Source organism: Bubalus kerabau, chromosome 8, assembly GCF_029407905.1.
Source record: "Bubalus kerabau isolate K-KA32 ecotype Philippines breed swamp buffalo chromosome 8, PCC_UOA_SB_1v2, whole genome shotgun sequence".
In the NCBI taxonomy this organism is placed as follows: Eukaryota; Metazoa; Chordata; class Mammalia; order Artiodactyla; family Bovidae; genus Bubalus; species Bubalus kerabau.
The window spans coordinates 106159364-106181620 of NC_073631.1; the positions used below are offsets into that span (position 1 = coordinate 106159364).

Here is a 22257-nt window from a genome sequence, read left to right on the forward strand (position 1 = left end):
GTATTTTCCTTTTGTAGCATTCCAAATATTTGAATAAAAGTGTTTTTCAAACTGATTTTTGCAAACTGTAATTTCTTTGTGTATCGATTTAAAGACTGGCCGGCATTTTCAAAGAGAATGAAATAGAGTAGGAGGTGTTATAGTAATCCACTGATACGTTATGCAGTTTTTATTATGTGTGTGTGTTTATACGCATGCACTGGGTTTTGATGGGTAGTGTATTTTCCACTTGGGCTGGTGAAGAAAATTTGCAAGCCACTGCTTTAATAAATGAGGATAACTTTTGTAGGTATAAGTTGTTGTTATATATATATAAATATATATATATTTGTTATATATATGTATATATAACTTACACAGTTACTGACATTTATAGGACAATTTTGGTCCCTATTTTATAGGAGGCAATTGAACTAAAGCACAGGTTGTTTATTGACTTGCAAAATAATTTTGCATCATTTTCTTTAACAGATTACTTCATTTTTACATGAAATAATTCAGTGATTCAAACATAAAATACTTATGAGCCAACCAAATGATTTTCTTGTTTTTTTTTCAATGGGTATATTGCCGATAGGCTTTTTTTTTTCCCTCTGAGTCACCTTCATGGGATCTTAGTTCCCTGACTGGGAATTGAACCTGGGCCCTTGGAAGTGAAAGTTCAGAGTCATAACAACTGGACCACTAGGAAATTCCCACTAGTAGGCTTTCTCTGTTTGTATATTATTCAATAGGGATTAAAAATAATCTGGTTCTGATTCACTTTAAGGATTGTGTACTATTAATACTTACTACTGTAATATCTGAAAATAAATGCTTTTGAAGATTATTTTTAGTCTAACATGCATGCTGCCAAATTTTTAAAAAACAAGGGAAATCTTTTTATTGTTGAAATAATACCAGACATGATTAATGGTTTTATTTAGGTTATGTCTTTTAAATTTCACTAGAACTTAGTGAAGTAAGTAATATTGAATCTTTTTTACAGCCGCAAAGTATTGATGTGAAGTGATTTATTCTGGGTCACAATGGCTAGGCATCTCTGTTGCCAAAGGATCTAATAAGTCTGGTTTGCAGGTTCAGTGATCCATTGCCTCTTAATACATTGTACTTAAAAAGCTAAAATTATTGCAGAAGTAGAAATGTCACACGCTCATGAAACTTACGTAAGGTTATAAACGAGTGTTACCTTAACAAAAACAACCCCAGAATGTATCCTGTACCTTGCAAGAAAAAATAATGCTTGGCACGTTTATAACTCACAGTGCAGTAGAAGCTGTGTATTAATACTTGCTCTGTCACATTGGTTGTGTCACTTTAGTATGGTTGCCAGGTTTATCAAATACAACTGTAGTCCACCTGGTTATATTTTTTTAAAAAGGCTAAATAAAATATCCATAAAGAGTTTGTTCTCCTGAAGAGTGTTTTGATAGGGAAAGCTCAGCAGAATACTGCAGAAGAAGATAGACACTGAGCACCTCCACATTGTCTGGTAGCCTGGTGATGAGTGTGTTTCTAACGCGAGATGCTACTTACTGTAATGGATAGGTCGGGAAAAGTCAGTGACACTGCCATGAACCAATACAGTTACTGTGGCAAAGTTCTTAACCTCTCTGAATTTGGTTTTCACTTATAAAATGGGAGTAATATTTGCCTTCCTTGCCTCAAAAGGGGATCAGGGGAACCAAGTGAAATAATTTATATGAGGAAGCTAAAAATTGTAAAGCATTATACAAGTTTATGTAAGCAAAAAGTGCAGGTGTATTTATCTTATCACAATTACACATTTTCAAAATAATTACTACAATGACTTTTCACTTTTTAAAAAAATTTATTTATTTTTGTCTGCTCTGGGTCTTCATTGCTATGCGCGGGCTTTATCTACTTGGAGCAAGCCGAGGCACCTCTCTAGTTGCAGCGCATAGGCTTCCCATTGCAGTGCCTTCTCGTTTGTACCACATCTTCTTTATCCATTCCTCTGTTGGCCATTTAGGTTGTTTCCATGCCTTGGCTATTGTAAACAGCGCTACAGTGACCATTGGGGTGCATATATTCTTCAGGATCATATTTTTCTCCAGATAAATGTGGAGATTCCTAACCACTGAACCACCATGGAAGTCTGATCTTTTCACTTTTAATTCTTTACTCCTCACATCACTCCTTTACTTACAGATAGTACTGGGCCCTATCTGAAGGTCTTAGCTGTAGGTCTTTGTAGTAACCCCTCAAGTGCAGCAACAAGAAAGGAGTGTGTTCCTTTTTTCTTTTTCTAACATCATTCAGTTTTGGTTCAAAATCATTAAATGTACAGTCTTTCTCCATTCTCCATGTAACTTAAGAGGATACAGTTTAAAAACACACGTTTTGTACTTAGCCTTAATAAGTTTAACAAATATGTTCTGTATATTTTTTGCCCATGGCGAAAGAATTTTCCTTACAAATACAACTTTCTTAAAGACTAATTATATAATATGAAGAGAACCCTTAAGTAGAGTTCTGGGGACCCTAGGTAGCAGGTATCTTGCTTCTGTTAGATAAGTAGTTCCTTTTTTTCTCTTTTGCCATGAACACCTTCATTTACTTAAGATTGACCTTCCATTTAATGCTTGTTTTTTCTTCTTCAGGTGAGATAAGATAAACCTTAAAATCCAGACTTCCACAACTAGAGAAAGCCCGTGTAGCAACGAAAGACCCAGTGCAGCCATAAATACATACATACATAAAACTTTTAAAAATTGAAGCTTAGAGGACATCAGCTTACTGTGATATTCTAGACCAGATCTTCATCTTGATTTATACAATTTGAATCTTTTTTTCAAAGCAGTACCTGAATTCTCAGTGTATGCTTACTGAACAGGGCAGTTCTTTTTCTACTTCCCTTTAAAACTTACTTTTGTTTTATATATTTAAAAAATATTCCTTACTTAAAAGCTTAGAACTAAGGCAGAAGAAATAACCTTTAATTTTTACAATCTATCTATGAATAAAATTATATAATGAAGTTCATTTGTCGTCTGGCCATTTAGTCTTTTTTAACTTGTTTCGATTTCTGAGCAGAACCATTTGTCATTAAGAATAGCAGTGATTGTTAAGTTTTTCTCAGCAGATGATATATTTATAATTAGCTTCAGTGTTTGAGAAGTTTCTTTTTTTAATACTGAATGATGATCAGAGCTCATTTCTGTTCCAGATACTAACTTTTTCTAAGTTTATTCACAGACATCTTCATTGCAGTTAGTTTTGTAGTTAAGATGTAAGGAAGATGCTGACAGGATTGAATTTCTTTGACGTATTTATAGAATTAAAGATAGTAAGATATATCTGAAAAATTTTTTTCAATCCAGTATGACGAATTAGTTCCTGCTTCTCTAACAACAAAATATGGAGGCTTTTATATCAATACTGGCACTCTCCAGTTTCGCCAAGCTTCAGATACTGAAGAAGACGATACCACAGACAACCAAAAGCACAAGCCACCCAAAGTGAGTTTATCCAATACTGCAACAGCAATGAGAGGATTCAATTAAAAAGATGTGGTTTTTGAATTTTACTTGTGCTTTACAGCTGTGAATATAAGGAAAAGTAAAATGCTAATCATTTTTTAATGAATTTATAATTACATGCTTTAAAGTAAAATTATATAAATATGGGGAAATATATTTTTATATCATAATAAGTTATATTTTCTGTTAAAACTTCTCTCTCCATATCTAGTCTAATAATCCACTATTTCTGGATAAGGTTGTGGTTCTAGGATAGCTTAAGACTTAATATGGAAATGACTGGTTTAGCAGTTGCTTGTTCTACCATGTAAAGCAAATTTTATAGAATATATATATTGTATTTAAGAAATGAATAAAATGTCTTTAGATGTTTCCTGAAATGTGAGCCAAAGACATATTTGCACCAGAATTATCAAAATGTTTGTTAAAAATGCAGATTAAAAGGCTCTCCCCCAGATAACCAAAACCAAGGTTTGGGAGTTCTCATGGACCCAAAGAATTTGCATTTTTAACAAACAATTCTAATGCACCCTGAAATTTGAGTAAAACCATTTTCCCTGGATGCTGGATTGATACCATCAAAGAGTAAAGCAGTAATACTTAGGTAAGTGATGTACTTTATCATTTTATAGATTCCCAAAATAAAAGAAGATGATATTGAGATGAAGAAGAGGAAGCGGAAAGAGGAAGGGGAAAAGGAGAAGAAGCCAAGGAAAAAAGTACCCAAACAACTGGGGTAAGTGAAAATAGACGTAATGAGGGAACTAGTATTGTAGCATGACAAGCACTCTTTTTTAGAAAGATATATTTAACATTAATTAGTTCAACTTAGCTGGATCTAATTTAATACAGTATTTATAAATGTCAGTGACCTATTAACTTATATTTTAGTATTTATTATTAAGTAGCAGTCATCTTAGAGACTTTAGGTGTTTTAGATCAGATTTACATATTTGTTCATGAAGTATTTTGCTCATTACAACATTTTATCAACAAGAACCAGTTTGAAAAATGGAACACGTTTTCTTAATTTTTTGCACTAAAACAAATACCCGGGGTCTGAGAATTGGCAGTAGTCTTTGTGTTAATGATTGACGGTCGTTTTAATATTTTTTAAAAGTCACTGATTTTATTTAGCTATTCTTAATGCTTGTCACAAGTCATAGGAGGGAATTCCTTGGCAGTCCAGTGGTTAGGACTTGGTGCTTTCACTGCCAGGGCCTGGGTGCAATCCCTGGTTAGAAACTAAGATCCTGTACATCAAGAGGCACAGCCACAAAATAAAAAAAGGAGAGCGAGAGAGAGAAATGGAATAAAAAGTCATAAGAATAAAATGTACCTTGCAATTATGAAACTACCAGTTGTCCCTACTTCTCTATGGCTTTTTTAAATAGAGCCCAGGGACAAAAGCTTGTGAGAGGCCGGATTTTTCTCCCCTCCTTAGTAGAGGAAGAGGTACATCTGAATTTGGGACTCTCAAAATCCCAAGAGTTAATATAAGGACGTATTTAGCCCCTCAGGTGGCGCAGTAGTAAAGAATCCACCTGCCAATGCAGGAGACACAGGTTCAGTCCCTGGGTCAGGAAGATCTCCTGCAGGAGGAAGTGGCAACCCACTCCAGTATTCTTGCCTGGGAAATCCCATGGACACAGGAGCCTGGCAGGCTACAGTCGGTGGGGTCACAAAAGAGTCGGACACGACTGAGTGACAAACACACTTCCTGCATACTAGACACTGTCTGGGTTTTGGATATATAATAGTATGAAATGAAACAATGGCCTACCTTCAAAGCACTAATCATCATTTTTAGTTTCTGTAGTGCACACAGAAGCATATAAGCCAATGAAATTAGAAAAGATTTTTTAGAGAAACTGATGGCTAAACCAAGACCACCCTTGCCTTATAATCCCCACAGGGAGAAAGTTGTCACTGAAAATTACATGTATCTATCCAACACCCTCAGAGAGAATGGAAAGTGAAAAAGGATCAGAAGGTAGTAGCAGACAGAATGAGGTCTGGATAGATGACATGGTGATGAATGAAGGCTCACAGATTGACACAGAGGATTTTGCATTCCTTTGGCAGTTTGTAGCACGAACCACCTGGGGTACCAGTTTGAAGGTATACTCTGTAGGCTTCTCTGGTTGTTATTAAAGTCAGCTCTGTTTTCACCAAAAGTGCAATTCTTTACTTCATTAATTCTTTAAGTGACTACTTTATAGATGTGGCAAAAAAAGAACATTCCAAAAGGTGTAGAAGTTTAAGTTCATATACTTTACTTTTTTTTTTTTTTTTTTTTTGACTTCCGGGATCTCAATTCCCTGACAAGGGATCAAACCTGCACCCTTGGCAGTGAAAGTGCAGAGTCCTAACCACTGGACCAGAGGGAATTCCCCAACTTAGTGTACTTAATAAACCAGAGCTCTATTCAGTGTTGTTTATTTCTGTTGACTTTATCCCTTTCATTTTATTCACTCTAATGGCCATTTACCCATCTGCCTTTCATAAATGACAGTCCAGATGATGAAGATGATGTTACTTTAACTCTATGCCTCCTTATTTCCATGGGGTTTTAACCTATGAAATCATACATAGCCTAACTGATCACTATTTTCTTCACAGAGTTATGGCTCTAAATTCACACAAATCTGAAAAAAAGAAGAAACGTTATAAAGATTCTCTTTCTCTAGCTGCCATGATAAGAAAATTTCAGAAAGAGAAGGATGCATTAAAGAAGGAATCTAACCCTAAAACCCCAGTGAACTTCTCAACCTCCTCTCTGAATAAACCCCCCTCTGCTGCTGTAGTGTTGGGAAATGATGTCTCAGACCTGAATCTGAACAGTGCTGATCCGGACCTCCCCATCTTTGTTAGCACAAACGAACATGAACTATTTCAGGAAGCTGAAAATGCCCTAGAGATGCTAGATGATTTCGACTTTGACAGATTACTGGATGCTGCTTCTAATGGTAGCCCCCTCTCGGAGTCAGGGGGAGAGAATGGAAACACCACCCAGCCACCCTATGCCTCTCAAGTTATGCCCAAGGTGGTACCTACACTCCCAGAGGGTCTGCCTGTCCTCCTTGAAAAACGTATTGAAGACCTCCGTGTAGTAAGTGTGATAATTCTCTTGTTTTTTATTTACTGCATAAACATAGCAATAAATATTTTCAAGCAAAAATAATAACCTGTAATCCTAACATACTTGTAAGTAACTTTATTTTCTATATTTCCTTTTAAGCATTGGATCTGTGCATAGGCTTTTTTAAGTATAGTTATAACATGGGAATGGCAACCCATTCCAGTATTCTTGCCTGGAAAATACCATAGACAGAGGCACCTGGTGGGCTACAGTCCAGGGCATTGCAGAGTTGGAAGTGATTGAACACAAATGTACACATGACATGGATACAGTTCACTGTTTTATTACCTCACTTCATCTTATTTTTCTGTATAATTTTCATAAATATAATTTTTATTGGCTTACATAGCCTGGTAAAGAAAATACAGGGAAGGTAGGAACAAATAAGTGTACCTGAACTTGGTCCAACTATGTTGACTAATTATTCTACAGTTGATTTTACCAGCTAGTCCTGACCCACTAATCAGCTTTAGTAAGCACACATTGTGTTCTCACTAGACAAACTTTTAAGAGTTGAGCTTTTTGCATTTCATAGTAGATTCCTCTGCCAATTGACTTGGATACATAATCTTTGTTGAGCTGCAGATTCAGGTATGTGAGTACACTTTTTCCTTTAATCTCAGGGAGATATTATTTTGACTTAAAATGTTCCAAACATAGCTTAAAATGCCCCCTCCCCCCCTTTTTGTTACTCCTTTGGCATGTTTGTCTAAACCCATGCCATGTTTTTAGTCCTTTTTTATTTTTTTTCCCCTGATTACAGAAGTTATATATTCAATATAAGTTGTATTTTTCACTTAGGGAGGGAAACATGCCCGATAATCAGACATTTTCCACCACCAGTATGGGACAACCCAAAATTTAAATTTAAATTTTAATTTAAAAATAAGTTAAACTACTTATTTTTCTGGATTTTATTTCATGCATTTGCAAATATGTTGTTATTAAAAATAATTATTGTTATTATTAAAAATTATTAAATAATAAAAAATAATTGTTAACAGAAGTATATTCTATAACTTGTTTCTTCTAGGGTTATAGTAGCCATTTAAATCACATTGTAAATTTATTAATCATCTCCATGTTGTATTTATTTCTCTTAACTCTTTCTAAATTTTAAGTATCTGATTAGGGGAGCAAGAGATCTATCTAATTTTTCCAACAGGTGACTCATGGATTTTAATTATCAGTTTTATTTTTTTTCTATTTTTTGTTCTTTAGCATTTCTTCTGAGCTCATCGCTTATTAAATTCCCTAAAATTTTTACTTATTTTAAGGTAATTTGTTAGTTCAGGACTTACAGAAGTGTGTTCAAGTATCTCATTGCCAGTGTTTTTTAGCTTATGGCTTGTATTACCGTAATTTTTGCTTTATGTCTATGCTGTGTTGTTTGTTGGCCCATACGGTTCTTGCTGGCTAGGTCTCTGTTGTGATGTGTATCATTTGAAGATGGCCCTGTCTGTGCTATTAATGTTTCTTAACGCAAATTCAGTATTGTCTGATTTTACTGTGGATTCTTTTCTCTTTATTTTTGCATGGAATAGCTTTTCCCATCATTTCCCTTCATTTTAGCTCTTTTTTGAGTTTGTTTGTTTAAGATTCTCTTTAAGATTTTATCTTACCTACAGCTGTTACAATGATAATGACATAATCTTTATTCTGTGATTTTCTTTTATATTCTGTTTTATTCCCTCCCCCTCTTTTGTTTTTTACTCTTGCTATTTTCTGTGCTTATCATCATATAGTTTTTTTTATTTAATCTTCTTAACCAGTGTATGAAGTATAGGTATTGTTTCCTTTTTATGGTTAACAAACTTAAGTGGAGGTAGATTAAGTAGCTTGGTCAGGCCCCACAACTAGTAAGTGGTGGAGCCCTAATTTAAACACAAGGGTTCACCTAACTCCAAGGTATGTGCTTTTTCCTATCCCATATGGCCCCTAAAATCTTCAGTTTCTTTGATGGTTTAAATATAAAAGTGCTAGGGATGTAATCTAGGTTTTTCAACATGTAATTAATAATAATTACTTATTATTAATAAGTAATTAATTACTTATTAATTTATTAATTACTTATTAACCCCACTTACTGTTGAGGAGACAGTGCCCTGAGTGGAAGTGGCTAAGCCGTGATGCAAAGTCAGAATTGAAAGGGAGGCCCATCAAGCTTTATATAACTTGCACTCTGCCCACTGTGTTGTGTGCCATTCTTTCCCACTGAATAAACAAAACTGATTAGCGGTGAGTGTGCTTCAGTTTTGTCAAGTGCTGTCATATCTCATATACTAAAACTCTCTCTGTAGTAGCCATGGCAGGACTGAAACAGCTACTTCCTAACCTCTTAGGAAGTGATCAGTAAGAAGATTCATTTCATTTGCTAGTATCTATAAATTCTCCATATTTTTCTCTTTCAAATAGGACATGGTATTTTTCCTCAGGAAGTAAGGATTCATCATTGCCTACAGTGCTCACCTCTGTCTTATAAGGACTTTATTCTTGTAGCTCTTTTCTCGCTTTGTAACATTCTTCCACTGTTCAGCCTCTTGAAAGTTTAGTTTTCATTCTGGCTTTCTTCCTATATTTCTTCTCCCTACACATACCCAGTCTTCCTCCTTTCTAAGAAATGCTGAGGCACATCCCCAAAATGGTCTTCATCTATTTATAGCATTTGAGGTCGTCAAACAGTGTAAAATTATCAACAGAGTTGACAGAGTCAGCATATTTCTTGCTCAGATTATTGGATCAGGATGTTTTACATCTTGGGTGTCTTAAGATAAACTGTCTTTTGTGATTTCCCCAGTAAATTTTACTTATGGTAGTGTATTGGCTTGCATACTCTTTGTTTCTGGTAAACTGGTTAAGAGACACAGTGATGAAAATACCATTCTTATCCTCGTTGAATTGATTTTTGCTTATTCCTTGGTAATGACCATGGCCAGTTTTTTCATTGTTAGTAATTAAGTGGAACCCAGACTGGCTGCAGGGCTTCCCTTGTGGCTCAGATGGTAAAGAATCCGCCTGCAATAGGGGAGATCTTGGTTCAATCCCTGGCTCGGGAAGATGCCCTGGAGAAGGGAAAGGTTACCCACTCCAGTATTCTAGCCTGGAGAATTCCATGGACTGTATAGTCCATGGGGTCGCAAAGAGTCGGACATGACTGAGTGACTTTCACTTCACAGACCGGCTGCAGAAGCTGAGTATCTTTGTACAGAGTCACAGTGTTATATAGTTGAAGTCAGAAAGCTTCTGGTCTGACTCTTGGATCCACCACTTGCAGTGTGATTTGGGGGCATATCACGTAATTTCTGTAAGATTTAGGTTCCTTGTTTGTAAAATGGGAGCTATAATACCAGTGTCATTGGCTATTACGAAGATTAAACATGGTAATGTGTACAGTATATAGAATATCAGACATATTGTTAGACAATATTGTCTAGTAAAAAGTGAGACAGCTGCTTTCTGTTATCTTGGAGATAACAGAAAGAATTAATAAAATTAACAGATATTCAAAATACGCAAGACACCCATAGCACTAAAAAATCTTATATGTAAAACTTATTGAATTTGGGAAAATTCAGAAAAATGAAATACAGACATAAAATTAGGAAAGAATGTTATGTATGCTAAATTTTGTTTTAGCACCCTTTAATTGCCTGTCATGCCAGGTAATAGTTGGGATGTGAAGTGAAACTAATCTTAGCCCCGCCCTCAAGGAGCTTATTCTAAAGTAAATAGATATGGAAACAAATGTGTTTATTGAGAATTATATTGACAATCTTGTGTTTCTGTAGGCTGCCAAACTTTTTGATGAAGAAGGAAGGAAAAAATTCTTTACACAGGATATGAATAATATTCTTCTGGAGTAAGTAATTTTCTTCTTTGATTAAAAAAATGTAAGAATTCTTTGAGAAATATTATAGACCTTTGAGGTGCAGATGCTGCTTGCTTGGTTAGTCTCAGGCCTTAGCTCTTTCCTTTTGGCCTCACGACATGTGTGATTAAGTTTCTTAGCAAAACTATGTGTCTGTGTACAGTGACCCCTTAGGATAATCAAAGCTTCCAATGTGAAAACCGCCAGAGCAAGTGACCACTGTATGGGTTGAATGTTATCCTACTTTTAAATGCAGTCTTTGTCATGTTATGTGAAGATATCTTTTTGAGACATCTCTGATTGTTTACATTAAATTCACACAAACATTTTATATCCAAATGGAAAGTATGGTTTAACGAAGAATCATTGTTATGGGATAGAGTGGAGGCAGTGTAGAGAAGACAGATGTTCAGTTGGAAAGGAAAGGGTAAAAGCTGCTGTATGATGCAAAGAATATTTAAATTAGTGATAATCTTCACCCTTAGGTAGAATTTGATGTTAATGAAATTGCAGGTTCTAAGATTGTGGTCAAATAAGCTGTATTTATAAACCTATTGGCTTATAAATTTTGACCATGGTTCCAGAAATTGAGTATATAATTGGCTACAGGCAGGAATGGGCAAAAGAGAAGTGGTCCTGGGGAAAGCAGTAAATTCCTTTCTGATGAAAATAATGTATGCCTACTTTTGGTGGTTTAGTAGCATCATATATATATAGAAACGAGGCAATGTTTCCAATACTGTGATTCCTGTCTTTTAAATGCATAATGGAGATAGTTTCTCATGAGATGTAAAGGATGAGTTGGTTTACTGGTTTTGATAACTATTTTAATTAATGCATTCTCTCTTTTTCCTGAAGCACTTAAAAAAATCTTTTTGGTCCCATGGACTCATAAAACACATAACCTAGTATGCTGCTAGCATGGAGACAGAGGAATTTCTTGTTCCTGTTATTTATTTTAGCCAGGGGTTTTCAGATTTACTCAGTTTGCTTGCAAATGCTTCCTGTCAGTGCCACCTCCTTTTACCTAGCTCTCCTCTAAACCTTAGATTCAACAACCAGTGTAACCATTAATCATCAGAGCTGCCCCAGATTCCAGGATCAGGGATCTAACTAGCTCTTTTTCTTTTTACCTAATAGCCCAAGTTTACTAGATTAGGTCTTTTTCCTGTGACAGAGTGTGCCTGTAATTCTACAAGCCTTAGTGTTCAGGCTTTGAATTTTTTTCCCTTTTAGTAACTTTCTTATCCTCTCTTGTCTTCTTACACTTTCCTGAATAAACAATCCCTTATTTCTCTGTACTGAGTTGATTGTCTAAGGGCATATGATACACGATTATTTGGGGTAGTAATTCCATGAATTTTTTCAGATAAATTTTAGTCATCCCCATATACTAAAAGCAGAGAAGGTAATGGCACCCCAACTCCAGTACTCTTGCCTGGAAAATCCCATGGACGGAGGAGCCTGGTAGGCTGCAGTCCATGGGGTCGCTAAGAGTCGGACACGACTGAGTGACTTCACTTACACTTTTCACTTTCATGCTTTGGAGAAGGAAATGGCAACCCACTCCAGTGTTCTTGCCTGGAGAATCCTAGGGACGGGGGAGCCTGGTGGGCTGCCTTCTATGGGGTCGCACAGTGTTGGACACAACTGAGGTGACTTAGCAGCAGCATATACTAAAAGATTGGAATTCTTAGAAAAAAATATTAAAGTATATATGTGAGGGATGTGTACTTAAACTGCTCTCACATACGAATTTGTATCTATTTGGGATAGACCAATACAGTCAGTAACCTCTAGGGTTAATTCTTTCTCTAATTTTTGCCTAATAGGGGCTTGGGAGCAGAGTCAGTGCTTTCTGAGTTACCCCCTCTTTGGAAACCACTAATTTTTATAAGTAGGTCATTGATTTAATCTGTTCTTACTTGGAATCTCTTACTATTTGAAGTTTCTATTTTATTTTCAGCTTTAACTAACCTTTTATGATGGGACAAGCCTAAAATGCCTCCTACTCAGAGTCTAGACTTTTAATAAGTTCTAACCACATTTAACCAAATGTTTATACACAGAACTCATGACCATAGTGATTATCTTCCATATGTACCTCCTCTGCATTTGACCCTCTGGCTCTAGTAGGTCTTAAACTTCTGTTCATTTATTTCTTTATTGGGTTGGCTTCTCTAACACTGAAAATTTTATACTGTCGATTCTAAGGCGTATAGTTAGTTTTCCATATTTCATTGTTTCTGAAATTGCAGTGTATATTTTAAGTGTTAGGTACATTTGATTTGGCAGGGATTCTGGTTTCTTTTTTTCTCCAAAATCTGTTAATTGAATCTTTGGATGCACCTACATTTGTGAAAGTATTTAAGTCTGTCAGCACCTTCTCCTATAGAAGAACATGATGATTTGGACATAATTTGCTACCAAGGGCCCCAGCTTGGTCTTGGCCTTCAAATTAAAATCTGTTCTCACCTTTCTACAGTAGCAGCTGCCAGATATAATGTCTTTCATCTTAAAGAAACAACTGTTTATTATAGACCTGTCCTGCTAAGAATATGGTGGCTGTTACAAAATCTTTTTTTTTTTTTAAGCAACTATTTGGCTTAATAGCCTTTAGGAACTGGAGAATTAGAATATATTGAATAAACTAATAAATACCTAGTTTGTGCAGTGGAGGCACAATAAGGCCAATAAAAGATGGATAAAACGATCTGTGTGTGTAACCTCTTCTGAATCTGTAATTTTTTCAAACACCTTTAAGGAAAATTTACTCTGAGAACTTACAGAAATTGTAACTCTAGTATAGCGGCTGCAGAGTGGTGAGGGGAATTATGAAATCTCTTTGATGAAATGAGTTTTTGGTTAATAGTGGAGTTCCTGTGCTTTATGCAAAAATGAAGACTTTATCTCTGTCATTAGGAAGTTATTTGGTTATAGCTGATTCATGTGGTAGTGTTGTACGACAGAAACCAACATAATGTTGTAAAGCAGTTATTCTCCAATTAAAAGTAAAAGACCCCCCCCAAAATTATTTGCACGGAAGGGGAGTAAATTAGGAGTTAAGGACTTTTTTTCTGGCCATGTTGTGTGCTTGCGGGATGTTAGGGTCCCGACCAGGGGTCAAACTTTTGCCCCCTGCAATGGAAGCATGGAGTTCTAACCACTGGACTACCAGAGAATTTCCAGGAATTTAGGGGTTAACAGATATACACTGTTGTATGGTAGAGAATATGCTTGCAGTGCAGGAGACCTGGGTTCAGTCACTGGGTTGGGACAATCTCCTGGAGAAAGGAATGGCTACCTACTCCAGCATTCTTGCCTGGAGAATTCCATGCCTTGCTGGCTATAGTCCCAAGGAGAATTCTTTGCCTGGCAGGTTACAGTCCATGGAGTTGCAAAGAGTCAGACACAGCTGAGTGACTAACATGATGATGATATATAAAATAGATAAAGATACTGTATAGCACAGGGGACTATATTAAATATCTCATAATAACCTATAGTGGAAAAGAATCTGAAGAAGTATATATATAAAACTAAATCACTTTCCTGTATAACTGAAACTAACACAGTATCGTAAATGGCTATATTTCAATTTAAAAAAAGAAAGCAAATTATTTGCTATCTTGTTTAGGGTTATAAATTCTAGTCTTAAACTAGATTCATTGAAATTTTTTTATAGCATTGTTATTTATGTTGGTTTTTTTGTTTTTTTTTACTTGAACAATGCTGTCTGGGAAATCAGGGAAGTATAAAATGAGAAAAGAATCTGCCTCTGTCTCCTTGCCTGTTTGTTACTACCTAAAAGAAGTTCTCTGCTACATATTTGTTATTGTTTTTGGTCAGCATTGAGTTACAGCTGCAGGAACTAGGCCCTGTCATTCGTAGTGGTGTCTACTCCCACCTTGAAGCTTTCGTGCCATGCAATAAAGAAACACTGGTAAAACGTCTGAAGAAGTTACATCTCAATGTCCAGGTAAGAGGAGGAACAATAACAACTGTATCTGGGGTTTTAGAACCTGTAAGGAGACTGGTTTCTGTTTGCTGCTTTTGCATATTAATTGCTTTATAGTCATAGTATATATATTTAATAACCATAGAATGTTCTTTTTAAGGCCTGCGATTCAATTGCTTTTCAACAGTTGATAAGTTTCAGTGAGAAATAATGTTTTCTGATGCTTCCTGGATGAGGTAAATAACTTCATTCCACAGGTGACACAACTTTATCCTCAACAAATAATCTGACATGTGTCACTCAATTTTCTTATTCCTGAAATGGACCTGTATAGATATACTCACTCACACAGGTATGAAGACCAATGGAAAGAATCACAGGGTTGCATGTAAACTCAAAGGTTATTCATTGTGATCATCTGTGTTTTGCTAGGTTCTTTTCCACTACAACCCCTCTAAGTGTTTCATTACAATATCAGGAAGTTCTTCCATACACTGGGCCAGATCCAAGTCCTTTCCCTCCTTTTGACCCTAATTCTGCTTTTGGCATGGAATTCTGTGTTACAGGTTGTATACTTCCATTAATAAAATGGTTCTTTTGAATTGAGAAACAATTCAATTCTTTCTCAGTTCAAGCAGGTTAATGAACAAATGAAATTTATTCGAGGTTGCAGATTTCCTGGACTGTGGAATGTTAACTATGGAAGAAGACATTTATCTAACCCTTGCTTTTCTTCATGTGGTATAATTATGTACCTTTGTATCCCTAAACATATTATGTGGTTTGCATGTTTTTGACCTTCATATAAATGGAGAAAGAGTGTCTGTTTTCTTCTTCAGCTTGCTAATTTACACTCAACATTATGCATTTGAGGTTTATCTGTCTTTACGTGTAGTGGGACTCTTATTTTTACTGCTGTGTGTACAGTGTTCCATTATATGAATATATTTCAGTTAATTTATTTATTTAACTGTTGATGGATACTTGACGTTTTCCCAGGCAGGTAGTCTCAACTATATGATTCTTAAGATCATCGAGAAACCATGATACAGGATTTGCATTTTTAAGAATGGTATTTTATAGCAAACACTGTCATGTGTGCTGCAATATTAATTAGTATGCATGAAATAAGTAAAATGCTTGTTAGTAATATTTGTGTTTTATTTTATTAGATTTTGGTCTCTGTTTAATCATTTTATTACTGTTAAAGTGTCCATATAATTTACTGCCCAAACATGGAGTATTTTTAAGAATGTAATTGAACACTATTAATTATGCTGAGGCAACAGGCAAATGGAAGGAAAGTTATGACCAACCTAGACAGCGTATTACAAAGCAGAAACATTACTTTGCCAACAAAGGTCCGTCTAGTCTAGGCTATGGTTTTTCCAGTGGTCATGTATGGATGTGAGAGTTGGACTATAAAGAAAGATGAGCGCCAAAGAATTGATGCTTTTGAACGGTGGTGTTGGAGGAGACTCTTGAGAGTCCCTTGGACTGCAAGGAAATCCAACCAGTCCATCGCAAGGGAGATCAGTCCTGGGTGTTCATTGGAAAGACTGATGTTGAAGCTGAAACTCTAATACTTTGGCCACCTGATGCGAAAAGCTGACTCATTGGAAAAGACCCTGATGCTGGGAAAAATTGGGGGCAGGAGGAGAAGGGGACGACAGAGGATGAGATGGTTGGATGGCATCATCGACTCAGTGGACATGAGTTTGGGTGGACTCCAGGAGTTGGTGATGGACAGGGAGGCCTGGTGTGCCGCGGTTCATGGGGTCGCAAAGAATTGGACACGACTGAATGACTGAACTAAACTGAACTGAACAGGCAAAAACTGGGACTCTGTTTGGCTGTCTGAGAAGTATGATTATCCTAATTTTATATCTAATGTACATTATGAAAAGTCAGCATTGTAGAAGAAATGTCTGTATTTGAGTATGCTAACATTTCAATTGTGTGATCAATATCTAAAACCCAGATTTCATCTTTTGAGGATCTGCTTACAAAATAGGCTATGTAAATATGCTTGAAAAAACTTTTAGTTTTTTTTCCCTCAGGATGATCGTTTAAGAGAACCTCTGCAAAAGCTGAAACTGGCTGTCAGCAATGTCATGCCTGAACAGCTATTCAAATACCAGGAGGACTGCCAGGCTCGTAATCAGGCTAAGTGTGCCAAGTATGTACCTCTTCTATTTGGACTGGCTTTTGCACTTGAGAAATACTTGTTGCTGTTAGGGATTGGTCTTAGGTAGAAAACCACCTAAACCACTAGAGTGGTATAATTGAATATTTTCTAAATGGCAAATCACTTCCCACTCAGTTGCTTCGGGGTAAAAGGCAAAAGATCTTTTGATGTTGTATATGTGTGTGATCAAAGCTAAAGCTGACACTGGTAAGACATTTCACAGGTTGACCTACTTGACTGGTTGCAGTTGGATCCAAAAGATAAGTGTTCATGCCTTTATATTAGAATTTGAAGATCTTATTTACCAGAGTGCTATATAATGCACTTCAAATTCAAAGTATTATGTGGAAAGTTAAATTCCTTATTTACCCTGTCTTCGAAGCAATTCAACAAGTATCCAAGGAGCATATTATAGCAATGTTGGGTTAAAACTTTGCTGCATAAAATGTTTTCCATTTTTAGGTTTCAAACAGATGAAGAACGAGAAAAAAATGGGTCCGAGGAAGATGACGAGGAGAAACCAGGGAAACGTGTCATAGGACCAAGGAAGAAATTCCACTGGGATGACACTATTAGGTAAGGTTTAACGAAAACCTTCACTTTCAACCAAATAGATAATGCAGAAGTACAGTGTTTACGGTTTCTCATTAAAAAAGACTCTATAGTAAATGGAAAACTCGATTAGAAGCAACCAAAAGTTAGTGTGTAGGAAAATTTTATTCAAGAAAAATTAATTTGGTTCTAATATCCTTACAGTTCTATCACTTTTATTTTCATATAGTACTTTTCATAAACCAGTCTTATTATTGAGTAAGTCATACTGGTTTCAGAGGTGAAGTACTCAATATGTTTGTGTAACGCGTCATCTTTCTTACCAGTATTTCTGTACTCTGAGTAGAGGGTTTAGTTGTAGGACTACCCCTTTTAAACTTTGGTGCCTGGATTAAAGGTACCAAAGGGAATTATCTCATACTGGGGATTTGGCTATAGTGCACTGAATGATGTATGTTAGAAATTATTTATCTTCATGTCATCTTCTGAATTCTTCAGATAATATTCTTTATTATTGCTGTCAGATTTGTGTGCTTTAAAAAAAAATCTGTTTCAAGCTTAATTTTCTACAATTTGCAGTCAGATTTATATATAAATATATATTTTTAATCTGTTTAGAACTTTGTTATGTAACCTTGTTGAGATCAAATTGGGATGCTATGAGTTAGAGCCAAATAAAAGCCAGTCTGCTGAGGATTATCTTAAATCCTTTATGGAGACAGAGGTGAAACCATTGTGGCCTAAGGGCTGGATGCAGGCAAGGTAAGAAATGTGACATCCTAGATTTTATTTTACTCTCTTATTGCCGTTGTTAAAGACACATATATACACACACATTACATTCGTTTTCCTAAGAACCTAGTGTGTTTAACATTCTGTAAGTCATCTCAGATGATGCCTACTCTGAAAGCTTCACTCACTTAAAAGAAAAAAGTCATATGGACATAGAGATACACATAAAAGTGACTCTCTTTAACCGACCACTTTTTCTTTGTTGCACCTAAATCTTCCTAATAGAGAAAGATGGAGCGGGCAAGAAGGTTATGAACTTTGGGTGGGGGACTTTATATGGGTATCTTGAAGATAAGTAACTGAATACAAGATTTAGACTGCAAAAAAAGAGGCACAGCCTTAGTTCTATTGAAAATATAGTCAGTGTAGAGTGGTATCTCAAAAACTAAGGGTAGCTCAGTTTAAAGAGTTAAATATAGAATGTTAAAATCAATAGGCTTGGTTGTCTCAACCTGTCATCCTAAAGTGTTCATCTTAAATCAACAGAAATCTGTTAAAAGATTTAAATAAAGAGATAATATAAAATTTTGCATAATACAGGTTATTTAATTTACCATTGTAAGTCTTTATTTGGTAAATAGCAAGTAGTAGCCTATTGAGTATCAAATGATTAAAATGACAAAATGATTATTCTGTTATTGTCTGCTATGGAAAATAACTGTGTTTTTTTAATTTTTCCAGAATGCTTTTTAAGGAAAGTCGGAGTGTACATAATCATCTTACTTCTGCTCCGTGAGTAAATGCAGACCCCAGATTTCTTCATTTATTTTTATTCACATTATGATATTTAGAAAACAAAATATTCATTAAATGCTAGGTAAAATAGGACTTAAACATACAATCTGTCTTAACACAGCTTTTAAAAAAAAATCATTTTAACTGTTGACTCTCTAGACCTAAGGACACATTTCTCTATTAAAAAACTTCTCAGGCTAGTCTCCAAAAACTTGAATCCATAATGTAACATATTGGCTTGAAATCTGGTGGTGAGAAGCCATTTAAATAGGAAGGCTTCAGTGGTTTCCTTTGTTCCTGGACAGTCTGCCCTCCAGTTCTTTTGTATCCTTTTTCTTTTCCTCTTAATGACCATCTACAAAGGTAATCTGTTAGCCTCCTGCTTTCCACTACAGTTCTGTATATATCCTACCTAGCCTTGCCTTGCAGAGTGTTTTATTCCACAAGATTTATGTACTCTTCATGTCCTTCCTTCTGTCCCAAAGTGGATCTTTTCATTAGTGATGTAATTACTAAAGAAAGGTCTCTAGTAAAAAGGCAGGTTTTTCTGTGGTTATATTTTTGGGTGAATACTGGTTATCTTGACAAGGATTCTATTTTTAGTTACAAGTTAAGGCTCCTTCTCTATAGCCTAGAAGTGTAGTGTTAAGGGTTATTTAATAAAATATAAAATTAGCAGGTCACTGAGAAGTTACTGAACAGCTCTAGTTCAGTACTCCATTAAGAGGTCTGGATAACATCTGGGTAGTGTTACAAAATTCCCCCTCTCCTTATATATAATTGTAGTAGATAGAATTTTTTTTACAGCTTTTAGGAAGGACACTTCGTTAGTATACTATCGTAGATATATTGAAGTTGGTTTTGGTTTTCAGGTCTTGCTATTTTTGTTTTTTTGGGGTATAAATTTGGAGTAGTTTGGTTTTATTTGTTATAGGTTTACTTTGTTGCAGGTGGTTTACATATCCTAGGGTCGGCATAAATGTATTTTTTTATGCACTTATGTGTATTTATGTCAGTATTCTAGGCCTTTAATTTCCCTATAGTCCTAAAATCCCATTATAATTTAAGTATAGAAATAATTTATTTATTTAATTCTAAAACATAGAATTACATAGAATTTACATAGATCCTTTCCCTCATTTTTTTGTCCTTTTTTTTTTTTTTTTTTTTTTTTAGTAATCTCATTATTATGGCTAACTTTTTGTTTTGTTTTGTATCAGAAAGTAGGAATCTGTGTGGTAATGTAGGCCTGAAAGTCATGAATATTACTGTTAGCTTAATGAAGTTGTAGATTGACTGTAAAATTTTTATTAAGACATTTGTTAATTTAATTTAGTGAAGTAGAAATATTCAGACAGTGTTCAGAAATATTCAGACAGTTTTAGCTTTACAACCCTTTAATTATTCAGCAAACATATGAGTACTTTCTTGTGCTGAAGAACCTGTAAGAGTTTTTTAATCTTTTCACTTTTTCTCACTGGTTCACAAATGTTCTAAGCATCCATGGTATTTTTTTATTGCCCTTTTTCTGTCAGCTTTGAAATTTTTTATTTGAACTATTATGTGAAAAATAACTTTCTTAAAAAACTTGAGGATTTTTTTGTTTTGTTTTTTAAATAGTATCTCATTTATAACCTCTTAGCATGGTTTCATTTGAGCTTGAAGTTCCTTGAAGCTCTTTTCTATAAATAATTACAAATTCCTACCAATTCTTTGAAATAAGTCTCCTTTAGTCACCTTCATTAGCCTGTTTTGAGTTTTAATTTTTATTTTTAGTAATTATATTTAATTAAAAAAATTTTATCATCTACATTTTACTAATGGTTTGACCTTTATTGTAATTAATTGAGATTAGTAAAAATATTGGTGTATATTCACATATAAACTGAATACTTACATATGAGATTATGTGTTACAATTTCCTGATGAGTGACTTAACTGCTATTGAGATAACCTCCTTTTTTTCTCTTAGGGCAAAGAAAAAGGTGATTCCTGCACCTAAACCCAAAGTGAAGGTAAGTATTGAACCAAATCTTTAGTTAGTGATAATTGGTGACTATTGAAATACGTTCTTATGATGAAAAGGTTATATGGCATTTAGCATAGATTTAGGTACTGTTCTCTTAAGATGGGTATTTTCAAGCATTGTAAAAATCCTGGAACCATTGTATTTGGGAGAACAGATGACTGGCAATGGGAGGTTTATATACATTAATTGAATTCTAAGGCTTAGTACTACTTAGAAATGTTGGATAAAATATTAATATGACAAATAGGTTTTAAAAGCATGGCTGGGATCTTGAATGAGTGAAATCCATGTCTCAAAACAAAGGAGAAGCTGCCAGAAAGTTAATCTGTCAGTGAAACTTCAGTTGCCCTTAGGTGCATTTGCTGGTTTCTATCACCTTTCACAGCACAGCTGATAAGATTTTCTTAGACTTAAATAGATTGGGAATTGGAATGAAGCTCTCCATAAACCTGGGACTCTCAGAGGATGACATTTTTAGTAAAAGGACTAGAAAAGGAATCCATTCACCAGTAGAAAGATTAAGAAACTTTTGTGTTTTGGCCTTGGTTCTGAATTAGGGAAAGAAAGTCTTTCCTGAAAATTTTCCATGGATTAGTTTATACAACCTGCATGGTCTAGGAAAACCTTAACTTAAAAGTTGTTAGATTAGTATTAACCCAGGACACTGGCAAATCACATTCTTTCTGGAATAACGTACCCTCATCCCAGACCTCAAAGGCTTATTACATATGTGCTTAGTTGCTGAGTCGTATCCCACTCTTTGCGACCCCATGGACTGTAGCCTGCTAGGCTCCTCTGTCCAAGGGGATTCTCCAGGCAAGAATACTGGAGTGTATTGCCATGCCTTCCTCCAGTAAATCTTCCCAACCCAGGGATCAAACCCAAGTCTCCCACATTACAGGCAGATTCTTTACCATCTGAGCCACCAGGGAAGCCCCAAAATACTGAAGTGGGCAGCCTATCCCTTCTCCAGGGGAACCTCCAGACCCAGGAATCAAACCGGGGTCTCCTGCATTGCAGGAGGATTATTTATCAGCTGATCTGCTGGGAAAGCCCAAAGAAAGGTTTCCCTGACTGGGAAATGAACCCAGGCCGTGGTGGTGAAAGCGCCAAATCCTAGCCACTACATATACTGTGTCAAACATCTGAAAATATGGGATACGTGAGGAAATTGTGAGGAAGTGTTCCTATGAGTGGGTCAGCAGAGACAACCAATAGAATTGGTTGTCTGAGAATAGCAAGTGATGAATTTATTATGTATAGGACATAAAGTAACTTAAGTTATTTAATATTTAAAAATGTAGAAGGTGGGGGGGAAACATCAAAATAGACAAGGCAGTGTTGAACCAAGTATTGGGTTGGCCAGAAAGTTTGAGTTTTTCTGTAGGCTGTTATGGAAAAAACCAAATGAACCTTTTGGCCAACCCACAATAACCTTTAGAAGTGAAAACTATAATCATTTGAAATTAAAATTGTAATGAAAGCCCACA

At 35.5% G+C, this 22257-nt stretch overlaps 1 protein-coding gene across 6 annotated transcripts in view; it reads left to right on the forward strand.

The window, feature by feature from the left end:
• Positions 1-22257, forward strand: part of UBN2 (ubinuclein 2) — a 79428-nt gene that overhangs the window by 34409 nt on the left and 22762 nt on the right. For 5 of the 6 annotated variants that reach the window (XM_055591063.1, XM_055591060.1, XM_055591061.1 and 2 more), the window contains 10 exons: positions 3345-3482; positions 4136-4239; positions 6126-6615; positions 10434-10504; positions 14363-14492; positions 16532-16650; positions 17122-17235; positions 17830-17973; positions 18685-18735; positions 20711-20753. In XM_055591063.1, coding sequence (XP_055447038.1) covers positions 3345-3482; positions 4136-4239; positions 6126-6615; positions 10434-10504; positions 14363-14492; positions 16532-16650; positions 17122-17235; positions 17830-17973; positions 18685-18735; positions 20711-20753 — 1404 coding nt within the window. The remainder of the gene's footprint in view (positions 1-3344; positions 3483-4135; positions 4240-6125; positions 6616-10433; positions 10505-14362; positions 14493-16531; positions 16651-17121; positions 17236-17829; positions 17974-18684; positions 18736-20710; positions 20754-22257) is intronic. The other variant, XM_055591059.1, reaches the window with a different exon arrangement.